Source organism: Lynx rufus, unplaced genomic scaffold (assembly GCF_022079265.1).
Source record: "Lynx rufus isolate CCGP_SWC_20201006 ecotype Redwood Valley unplaced genomic scaffold, mLynRuf1.p SCAF_6, whole genome shotgun sequence".
Lineage (NCBI taxonomy): Eukaryota > Metazoa > Chordata > Mammalia > Carnivora > Felidae > Lynx > Lynx rufus.
The window spans coordinates 113087104-113094532 of NW_025814878.1; the positions used below are offsets into that span (position 1 = coordinate 113087104).

At 47.9% G+C, this 7429-nt stretch overlaps 1 protein-coding gene across 1 annotated transcript; it reads left to right on the forward strand.

Annotated features, from left to right (window-relative positions):
* The first annotated feature begins 274 nt into the window (after positions 1 to 274).
* On the forward strand, positions 275 to 7078 carry RPS10 (ribosomal protein S10). Its single transcript, XM_047102608.1, has 6 exons — positions 275 to 346; positions 1139 to 1288; positions 1515 to 1686; positions 3816 to 3893; positions 6170 to 6225; positions 6987 to 7078. The coding sequence occupies exons 2-6, from the start codon at positions 1139 to 1141 to the stop codon at positions 7026 to 7028; spliced, it is 498 nt and encodes a 165-aa protein (XP_046958564.1). The 5' UTR covers positions 275 to 346; the 3' UTR covers positions 7029 to 7078.
* Positions 7079 to 7429: the final 351 nt, after the last annotated feature.

Sequence of the window (7429 nt, forward strand, 5' to 3'; positions counted from 1 at the left end):
ACCTGCTCAAAAAACATGTATTACTTCCACAATAAGAAGTTAAATTATCGGTGGGAAATAAAGAATTAGCATATTTCTGAAGGCACTGCGCAAGCATAAAAGGGATCATTTTCCGACAAAACACGCAGGCTCACAAGCTCCGGCGTCGGCTCCCACGTGCGTGGAGGCCCCCAGGCGGTCGAGGTTCCGAGCCGCAAAGAGCCAACCAGTCCCTCAGGCACCGCCGAGGCCACCCCAGGCAGCCCGCGGGTCCTCGCAGGGGGCGGGGCACGTCCGCCCGGAAGAGACGCCGCGCCGCGCATGCCCCTTCTTTTCGGCCCCGGTCCCGGACGTAGTAGCTGCAGAGGTGAGTTTCTCCGTGGTGCGGGTTCCATCGGCTTCCATCCTGGCCATCCAGTTGTCGTAGTCGCCGCTCCGCCCCGCAGTCGGGGCGGAGGGGCCACTCTCCTGCTTCCCGCGCGTCTATTTCTGAGTCGTGAGAGGGGCCGCGGGCGCTCTTTGGCGGGTAGTGGGGCGCTGAAAGAAGATTGGCGTCCCGTTTGCGGAGGCTGAGGAGGGGGGGATGGAAGCCCTTGTGTCGCGGCGACCCTAATGGCGAGTTTGAGGACACTGTGCTCCTCTTGCCCGTTTTTGTTTCGATCCTGAATTGTTTCCTCCGGGCTCCCTCCTTGCCCGGCCTTGTAGCTCTAGTGGAAGAGTGGTAGGAGATGAGGGAGGGAAGGCCTTGGCCCTTCGGTTTGGGGTCCTGCGTCCCTGAAAGCATGCCTCGCCGTTCCGCGCTAGGTACAGTTCCCCAAATACCCCCCAAATACTGCCGAGAGTACAGGGTTTGCGCCCCCCATTATGCTTCCGTGAGTGTGAGAATGAAGTCTGGCGCGAAGGGCCACCCCACATCTGTTTTGCCCAAACGTCGCGGCACCTTCTTCCTCGAGCGTTTTTGGCAGGTGGAGGCGGGTAACTGGCGGGTGTCAGTTTTGAGGAGTTTGAACTTCTCTTTCCTGCATATTTTCAAGTGCGTGGTTTGAGATTTCAACCCACTGGACGATAATTTTGTGTGATCGTTTTGGGGTCACGAACTTTGTTGCTGGACCCTGGCTATTTTGCCCAGAAATGCTCTTGATGGATCACTTCCTTCTAGATGTTGATGCCCAAGAAGAACCGAATTGCCATTTATGAACTCCTTTTCAAGGAGGGAGTGATGGTGGCCAAGAAGGATGTCCACATGCCTAAACATCCTGAGCTGGCAGACAAGAATGTGCCCAATCTTCACGTCATGAAAGCCATGCAGGTAGCCTGGGGGCTGCTGGAGTGGGGTGCAGATGGAGGGATTTTCCACTAAATGTTGGAGGCAGATTCCAAGGAGAGGTCAGGACAGCCAGAGCTGCTTGCTGCCTTGAAGGGCGCTGAGGTAGATACATCCTGAAAGCTTGTCTACGTAATTTAGCTTCCTTTTGCACCAAGTTTCTAGATTCGGGTCTCTAGTTGCATCTTGACAGTTGTTTTCTGTTTTACAGTCTCTCAAATCACGAGGCTACGTAAAGGAACAGTTTGCCTGGAGACATTTCTATTGGTACCTTACCAACGAGGGTATCCAGTATCTTCGTGATTACCTCCACCTGCCCCCTGAGATCGTGCCTGCCACTCTGCGTCGCAGCCGTCCTGAGACCGGCAGGCCGCGGCCCAAAGGTATGTTGCCCACATGAAGGCCTGCCCTGAAGTTGCTCTCTCTCTCTCTCAGAGGAAGGGTATATGTGAAACGGTGGGGAGCAAAAGGGCTCTTATAATACACCATTGGTGTCAGCTGGACCGTGGGCCAAGTCCTGGAACCTTTGTCCCCTGGCGTAGGACTCGTAATGGAACTGCAATCATGCCAGGTCTTCAGGCCATTCCAGGTGATGCCATTAAACAGAATATAGTCTGTGGCCAGGCACATGTGGTAGAGCATGCAATAACTTTTCCAGGACAGAGATTGTGCCGGTCTCCAAAAGTCCAGAACAAAGCTGTTTACCACATGTGAAAGAAATGGAGAGTTTATTTACAGTCTCTTGGCAATGGGAGCAAAAATAATCAAGGGGTGCCTGTGTGGCTCAGTCGGTTAAGCATCCTACTTGGGCCTAGGTCACGATCTCACTGTTCAGAGTTCGAGCCCCATGTTGGGCTCTGGTTGATTTGATTTAAAATAATCAAAACTGGGGCGCCTGGGCGGCTCAGTCGGTTGAGCGTCCGACTTCGGCTCAGGTCACGATTTCGCTGTCCGTGAGTTCGAGCCCCGCATCGGGCTCTGGGCTGATGACTCGGAGCCTGGAGCCTGCTTCCAATTCTGTCTCCCTCTCTCTCTGCCCCTCCCCCGTTCATGCTCTGTCTCAAAAATAAATAAACGTTTAAAAAAAATTAAAATAATCAAAACTCAAACTCCTAATCATAGTGTGAAAGGATGTGCTGGTGAGAAGGGTGGTGAATTACCTTCTGGCGGGGGATCACTGCTGGCTCACAGTTGTGTTTTGTCAAGGTTATGATTTTCTTTCCTTAGGTTATGGAAGAACTTGTCATAGGAATTTTGTGGGAGGAGCAGTTTGTGGGCTTGGGTAATGAGGTGCAGTGTCCTAAAACCAGATAATCACCACACTGTCCAGGTTCCCCTGGCGAGAGACTTCTTAGCACTCAGGAATCTATTTTTTGTGAACGTTCCCTAGGGGATTCTGGTGGTTACGTGGGATTATGTATCAGTAGAGCAAAGGTTCTCTGCTGTATCTTGGAATCCCCGGCGGGGGGGAAGAACAGTCTGTGCCCCCACAGATTCTGATTTAGTTGGCATAAATGAGACCTGGCATGTATTTTAGCCACTCACTACAGGTTCAGTCTTACTTCTTGTACTTAAAAAAAAAAAATACACTTGACCTTTGGAACAATGTGGAGGTTAGAGGTGCCTCTGTATTTACTGTACTATACTCTTAGTTTATGAAAAGAAATTGTGTCTGGGTAGATCCCTGCAGTTCAGACGTGTTTCAGATCAATTATAGTCTATATTCTAATCATGGATTCTAGGTAAAGTTCTAGGGTGCTGGGTAGAGAGAATGAGATTAACTTCTAGTGTTTTGGAGAATGTTTTAAAAGTACCTTTTAAATCTGCGTAGGGGCATCTGGGTGGCTCAGTTAAGCATCTGACTCTTGGTTTCTACTAAGGTCATGATCTCCCAGTTGGTGAGTTCACCAACTGCACTGGGCTCTGTGCTGCTGGTGCAGAGCCTGCTTGGAATATTTATTCATTCATATTCATTCTCTCTCTGTCTCTCTCATTCTCTCAAAATAAAGAAACTCTGAAATAAGTTAATCTGCCTTAACATATATCCCACAGCCCAGGGACTAAAGGGTTCTTGGTGGCCTGTATATTTATATGCTGACTGTTGGAGGTGGGGCTTTCAGCACCTCCTTTCCCATTTGCACAGGAGATTTTCCACTTTAGAGATGGGTCAAGTTCAAAATTTTGGCTCTTCAGAGATTTGTAGAAATGGTCGGATTGCTTAATTTGCCAAGTATTTGGAAGATGTGTATCTGTGTTGAGAAGTGCAGTAGAAGAAAGCAATACTTTTGCAGATGGGTGGCATTTTAATTGTGAGTTTTCTCCATCACATTTGAGGAGCCAGTGTCAGTGATGACAAAACTTCTGGCCAGTAGTTCTGTGTCAGTTCTGTCCCCTTGAACTCATCGTAACTAAGTTGCCAGTGAGAACAGGAGAGCAATTTCACTTTTCTTGGCCTGGAGGCAACAGAGTTCCCACATGGCTCTGTGTTCACAGTGTGGTTTCATTTCTCTAGGTCTGGAAGGAGAGCGGCCTGCAAGACTCACACGAGGGGAAGCTGACAGAGACACCTACAGACGAAGCGCTGTGCCCCGTGAGTAATGCATCACCTGTATCGGTGTATTGGGGTGGGATCTCTGGATTCTCAGTCACCTTGGCTGGGGCTCAGCCCTCGAAAATGCCAAGGTGACTAGGAAAGATTCTTGGTTTCAATCTTTAGGTCATCTTTAGCTGGAGTCCTTTATGTTTCTTGCCTTGTGCTGGGATTGGATAGATGGGATTAGGGGAAAAGGCCTTTTCACTGGGGACAGGGAAGACTTTATTGAAGACCTTAAGTAGAGCAAAACTGAAAACTTTTCCAGAAAGCAACGTGCTTTTGTTAGTTGGTGGTTGTGTTCCTGTGTCGCAATCTCCTTGCAGGCAGGGCCCATTCAAATTGTCTTTTGCTTCTTCTTGCAAAAATGGTTCAAAACCTTGTCTTTAAATAGGTGTTTGCATTGTCTTGGAATAACAGGTGTTTGTTCATTCAACCAATATATATATATTTCTGTGACGTACCGGGCACTGTTGTAGGAGCTGGAGAGACAGTAGCATACGTAACAGATAAAGGGTCTTTCTCACTGAAATTGCATTTTAGTAGTAGGAGACTGGTAAGCAAAAATGAGTATATAGTCTGCCTCTGGTGTGGATGCTTCAGGGAAAAATAAAGCAGGGGGATGGTGCAGTTTTCAATAGGGTTTTCAGTCACAGAAGTGAGATTTAAGCAAACATCTGAAGGAGGTATGGGGAGTCAGCCAGTAGCTCTCTGTGGGGTGAGCATTAAGGCACCTGGTCTGGCTTGTCTAAACCACAGAAGACAGGAGAGTCAGATGAGGGTGTAGGGTCTCATAGCTTTGTGGGCCACTTAAAGAGTCCTTATCTTTGTTGAGAAGCAGTTAATTGTAATACGAAAGGTTATAAAGGAATTTTCGTCAGCTTTTTCCACACATACCTGCCTCGTGTCCTGGTTCCTGATTCTTCATAAAAGAAATAGACATGAGCACCTGATCTGAATTTACTGGATAGTAAGAAAGAATTTCTTCAGCCCCTAGTTCAGAGAAAGTTAATGGTTGCTCTTATTAGATGTCACATCACCGGGCACCTGGGTGGCTCAGTTGGTTGAGCTTCTGACTTCCGCTCAGGTCGTGATCTCGCGGTCCAGGAGTTCGAGCCCCGTGTTGGGCTCTGTGCTGATGGCTCAGAGCCTGGAGCCTGCTTCAGGTTCTGTGTCTCCCTCTCTCTCTCTCTGACCCTCCCCCGTTCATGCTCTGTCTCTCTCTGTCTCAAAAATAAATAAACATTAAAAAAAATATTTTAAAAAGTCACATCACATGGGGAATTGGAGTAGTTCTCCAGAGGATGTGAGGTTGGGCCTGAGCCCCAGTTTGAGTGGGAATGAGCATTTCGGGTGAGAGCAACATGAACAAAAGTACAGCATTGGGAACATGATAGCTTGCTTGTCAAAGGGGCGGGGGAGTGAGGGGAGAAAAGCAAGATTTTATTTGTTTATTTTTTAAGCTCTATATCCGACGTGGGGCTCCGACCTACAACCCTGAGATTGAGTTGTGTGCTCTACTGATTGAGCCAGCCACGTACCCCAAATCCAGTATTTTTAAAAATGTTATTTTAGGGGCACCTGGGTGGCTCAGTCAGTTAAGCGTCTGACTCTTGGTTTTGGCTCATGTAAATGATCTCATGGTTCATGAGATTGAGACCTGCATTGGGCTCTGTGCCAACAGCATGGCACCTCCTTGAGATTCTCTCTTGCTCTCAAACTAAAATTTTAAGAAAAATAAAATACGGTGCTATTTTAACATGTAATCTGTATAAACATTGTTTTGCACTCTCTCAAGTCTTTAAGTCTGATGTATTCTGCACACACCTCAGTTTGGACCAGTGGCTGCCACACAGGACAGGGCAGCACCGGATCTTTTCATCTTTGTTCTTTACTGTGGTCATAATGAAGTTACTTTTTCCTTCTGTGAGCCTTTATGTTCTTTATCTCTTCCTTCTTTATTGCACTGTGTCTGTAAGCTAGGTGCTGATCTGAAGGATGTAAGTAACTCGATGGGAAGTGGGGGCCTATATTGAAGGGCACATAATTCAGACTTGGTGGTCTGGGCAGCCTTCCTGGAGGAGGCGGTAGTTTGGACCGTGAGTTCTGAAGGATGACATAAGGAAAGCTGCCACAGGAGAGGGACGGGGCAGAAGTGATTCACCATTGGGTATAATTTACCTGCACTTCATGGTGTACAATTGTTGAAATGGCTTCCCTTGGTCTGTAGTAGATCACCTCATCTGATGGTTCTAAAGTGATGTTTCTTGTTCCAGCTGGTGCCGACAAGAAAGCTGAGGCCGGGGCTGGGTCAGCAACTGAATTCCAGTTTGTGAGTATCCCCCTGTTTGCTCTCCGTAGATAGGCAGTCATTGTTCTGGCCTCTGCCCTGGGTGTCTGCAAGTTCTGGGGATACGGTGTAGTGTCGTGGGTCCCACCCCTTGTTGCAGTGGAGCCCCCTCCCAGAGAAATATGAACCAGGTTTTTACATTAAGATACAGCATACAAACTTCTATAAGTATGTAAGTTACTGAAACCGTAAGACCCCAAATCAATACGACATAGAGCATAGTGATTTCTTCATTGATGAGCATCATAATTCTAACTGCCGTAAGTAGTTTTGTGAACTAAAACTTACAGTTAAGAACTACAAACTGGAGATTGGGTTCCAGGACCAAGATGGTGTGGAATCAGGTCCTTCATCTTCCTTTTGGTGGTGTGATATTGGGCATATTCCCTCCATGCCTGTTTCCTCATCCTTAAAATAGAGGTGATGGTCTTAGCTGTCGCGAGTACTTGTGAGATTAATTGATCTAGGTAAAGTGCTCGGGGCAGGTGCTGGCATATCACTGTTGAGGCCACAGCTGTCCCGTGCTGGGGGTGCTTCTGTGTGTGTGTGTGTGATTGGAGCACACTCTTGAATGGGTTTCCATATTCCCATTTTACAAATGTGGAAACAGGCCTAGGAGGTGGCCTTGTAGCTAGTAAAGAGCAGGGCTGGGAGTTACGGCTTGAAGTCTTGAGCCCTTACGTTGGATAATGAGGCCTGTGTGGCATCCTGCTAATATTGATGTCATATGTTTTCTCTTGCAGAGAGGCGGATTTGGTCGTGGACGTGGTCAGCCACCTCAGTAAAGTTGGAGATTGTTTTGTGTTGAATAAATCTGTAGCCAGAAAAAAGTTAATCTTGTGTGTCCTGTTTGGTTTGCATTCTGTGGGCTGAACAGGAATGATATAAGGATCAGAGTGTAAATGGGGCAAGACAGTATAGGTTTAAAGAGTTGTCTTCATCCAGGGTGGCATCACTTGTGGCTGTTACAGCTGCAGTACTTGGCTGAGACACGGGCCGTCTGTTGCAGCACGTGCTCCCCTGTTGAGTCCCATCCAGCGTGGTTACCATACTGGGGGGTAGTTGGAAAGTTGGCATCTTCACTAGACGGGGCCATGCTGGTGCTGCTCTGGCAGGAAGGTAGCTGTTTTGTTAGCCCTGGAATTAACGAATCTCAACCTTCTCGAAGCTTAGGAGAAATCGGGAG

Excerpts from the sequence above, each read along its gene's own strand:
- RPS10 (XM_047102608.1), top strand. The coding sequence starts at position 1,139 with ATGTTGATGCCCAAGAAGAACCGAATTGCCATTTATGAACTCCTTTTC. Across the intron at positions 1,687-3,815 it reads CGGCAGGCCGCGGCCCAAAG|GTCTGGAAGGAGAGCGGCCT; the intron begins GTATGTTGCCCA and ends TCATTTCTCTAG. Across the intron at positions 3,894-6,169 it reads CAGACGAAGCGCTGTGCCCC|CTGGTGCCGACAAGAAAGCT; the intron begins GTGAGTAATGCA and ends TTCTTGTTCCAG.